Source organism: Aptenodytes forsteri, unplaced genomic scaffold (assembly GCF_000699145.1).
Source record: "Aptenodytes forsteri isolate BGI_AS27 unplaced genomic scaffold, ASM69914v1 Scaffold657, whole genome shotgun sequence".
NCBI lineage: Eukaryota > Metazoa > Chordata > Aves > Sphenisciformes > Spheniscidae > Aptenodytes > Aptenodytes forsteri.
The window spans coordinates 202,344-205,521 of NW_008795019.1; the positions used below are offsets into that span (position 1 = coordinate 202,344).

General features: G+C 60.6%; 1 protein-coding gene across 1 annotated transcript in view; it reads left to right on the forward strand.

Annotated features, from left to right (window-relative positions):
- The window catches only part of VDR (vitamin D (1,25- dihydroxyvitamin D3) receptor), a 41,113-nt gene extending 38,362 nt beyond the window's left edge, over window positions 1-2,751 (forward strand). Inside the window, 4 exon segments of the mRNA XM_009275739.2 lie at window positions 327-509; window positions 1,051-1,191; window positions 2,226-2,342; window positions 2,492-2,751. Of these exon segments, the coding sequence (XP_009274014.2) occupies window positions 327-509; window positions 1,051-1,191; window positions 2,226-2,342; window positions 2,492-2,751 (701 nt within the window).
- The last annotated feature ends 427 nt before the right edge of the window (window positions 2,752-3,178 follow it).

Consider the following 3,178-nt stretch of genomic DNA (forward strand, 5'->3'; position numbering starts at 1 on the left):
CAGACCTTTGTGCGTCTGAGCCCTCCGGGACGGCCGAGAGGAGCGTGAACGCGGACGCCGGGCTGCCTCGTCGCCGCCCTGGCTGCGGTTAGACTTGATCACAGCACGGGAGAGGAGTTAAAAGGCCCCAGTGCCAAAATCTCGATGCTGTTGGCAGCCAGGGGACGACTGCTCTCCCAGCCCCGTTCCTCACCTCCTGCTGTCCGAACACAACGCGAAGCCCCGGCAGGGCGGATGCCATTCCTGCCGCGGGCCGGCGTCGTTCCCCTCGTCCGTAACGTCTCGCCTACAATCGAGGTGCCCTCTGACCGTCTCCCTCTCTCCAGAGTCTGTGGAGCCTCAGATGTTTTCGAACCTGGTCCTCTCCGAGGAGAACGATGAGAGCTCCTCCATGAACATCGACTTCTCCCACCTCTCCATGCTCCCGCACTTGGCCGACCTGGTCAGCTACAGCATACAGAAGGTGATCGGCTTTGCCAAAATGATCCCGGGATTCAGGTGAGACGTTTGCTCCCAGATCCGACGGCGGCGGCGGCGGCCGTTTTCCGCTCCTGGGAATCCCGTCCTACCCTTCACAGCCAGATCGTTTTTTCTCTGTTTCATCTTCGCAGCTGCCCCTCAGGCTCTGTTCCCTTCCCAGGTCTGTTCCTACTTTCACGTTTTCCGTCTCCCCTCCTTCCTGTGGGGTTACTCCTCTCCTATTTTACCCTGATTCACCCAGACTCTGTCCGCAAAATGCTCGAGCTCCTAAGAAAGGCGCTCGAGGCCGTGTTGAGTGGTCCCATCCCGGTTTGCGAAGGGCCTCGGGTCCCGTTTAACTCCAGGCTGGTGCCCCGGGGCGCTGGGTGGTGCCACTCAGTAAACGTAGCTGCAGAAATACCTGCTGCTTAATTACGTAGAAACCCGGGGGTGAGGGAGAAGCTGGGGTGCCCCCAGCGAAGGGACCGGGTTACCGATGGAGAACGTGATGCATGGGCGGCGTGGGCTGTTCCTTTGCTCACCGGACAGGTCTCACGTCACCCTCTTCCCCCCCCCCCCGGAACCTCCCAGCAGAGGACCAGATCGCCCTGCTGAAATCCAGCGCCATTGAGGTGATCATGCTGCGCTCGAACCAGTCCTTCACCCTCGAGGACATGACGTGGACCTGCGGCAGCAACGACTTCAAGTACCGGATCAGCGATGTCACCCAAGGTAAAGGCTGCCGGGCGCTCTCCTGCTCGCTGCAGGCGAAGAAACGTCATCCCGGCCTTAAATTCAGGTGCAAAAATCCCGTGCCGAGTCGTCTGGAAGCAGGGACGTGTTGGCAGGTTGCACGGCTGGGGGAAGACGGCAACACCCGGCAGCTCGGCAGCGCCGCGGGGGGGCCGAGACCCCCGTCCCGGCGTCAGCCGTGCTCTGTTTATCTCCCAAGCCCCGCGTTGCATCCTGCAGGCTGACCCCGATGGCTGGAAAGAGCCGTTAACTCCCGAAGGAGAGCAAAGCCGGAGCGTGGCTGTAGCTCAGAGCTGTCTCCGGCCCCTCTGCCCCGCGGCAGGGGTCGAGTTCAGTTTGCTCCGAGCTGCCGTGAGGGCTGGAAAGCCGCTGCCGCTGCTCCGCAGCCAGGATGCCCTTCTGCTAGGAAAGGTGGTGAATCCCGCCCTAAACCTCCCCGGCTTTGGGATTTGGGGACCAGCACGGAGAACAGGGTGCGGAGATGATCGATACGGACCTTAAATCTCTCCCTGCGCTTGGAAGAGCCTTTAGAGTAACCCGGGGCTGCCGAGATCCTCGGTGCAAGGGCAGAGATCCCCCAGCGAGATATCCCAGGAGAAGCAGAGCGAGCGGCGCGTTGGGGACCGGGCGCGGGGCAGCCGGCACCCATTTGAAGGCAGGAAAAGAGATCTGCTTGCAGAGGGGGCTCTGGGCGCGGGAGGGGGGGTTTGTGATGCTTGTTGCAGGACACGGGGCCAGCGTGGAAGTGATGACAGGGAGGCAAAACGTCTGTAGGTTAATTGTCTTTATAGCTTTTCAGAAGCAGCAAAATCTGCTCCATAATCTCCGGCTTTAGAGGAACTACCGGGGAGAAAAGGACAGTTAAAAACCCACCGGGGTTTAAGCTGTCTCAAAAGTCGTTTTCCGCTGTCCCGGCTCTCTGAAAGAGGAGCTGCTGAGCTCCGTGCTCGTCCCTCAGCTGCGGGAGATCTTATTCCGGAGCGGGCCGTGCTAAAGGTCCTCTCTTTTCCCAGCTGGCCATAGCATGGACCTGCTCGAGCCGCTCGTGAAATTCCAGGTTGGTTTGAAGAAGCTGAACCTTCACGAAGAAGAGCACGTGCTCCTCATGGCCATCTGCATCCTCTCCCCAGGTAGGAGGACGCTCATCCCCGAAAGGTCACTTAACCTGCCAGGTTTTGGCCGCATCCCCAAAAACGTCCCCTTTCCCTGCCTCTCCGTCACGGCCGGCTGGGAAAAGGGAAGGGAATCGCCCTGCTGCCTCCCTTGGGTGTTTTCCTAGATCGCCCAGGCGTGCAGGACACCTCGCTGGTGGAATCCCTCCAGGATCGCCTCTCGGAGATCCTCCAGACCTACATCCGCTGCAGGCACCCTCCTCCCGGCAGCCGCCTGCTCTACGCCAAGATGATCCAGAAGCTGGCCGACCTACGGAGCCTGAACGAGGAGCACTCCAAGCAGTACCGCTGCCTCTCCTTCCAGCCCGAGCACAGCATGCAGCTCACGCCGCTGGTGCTCGAGGTCTTCGGCAACGAGATATCCTGACTCCGGCCGCGGGGTTGAGCACCCGCCGGTAAAGGGGATAAGTCAGCCCTGGCTTCCCTGAGGCAGCGAGCGGAGGGACGTGACCCTGGGCGGGAGTTTTGTACATAGACGGTTCGGTTTCACACTACTGGAGGTCCTGCTTTGTCTTCTCGTCCGCGGCGGATGAGGTTCGCTCGCCGCGGAGAAGCGACAGACCCAGAATCCCCGTGGTTTGCCCCCCTACTCCACGAGCAGCTTTTCCGCTTCCCTGCCCTCCGCGAGAGCTGACTTATCCCTTTACGGATAGTTTGAGGCTGGGCTGCCTCGAATCGCTTCTTTCTTGACCCGAAAAGAAGTCCCTCGAATCTTCTTTCTTGACCCGAAAAGAAGGAAGAAGTGCCGGGGTGTTTTTGTGGGGGGGAGAGGGACTCACGGCGGGGCTGAGCTG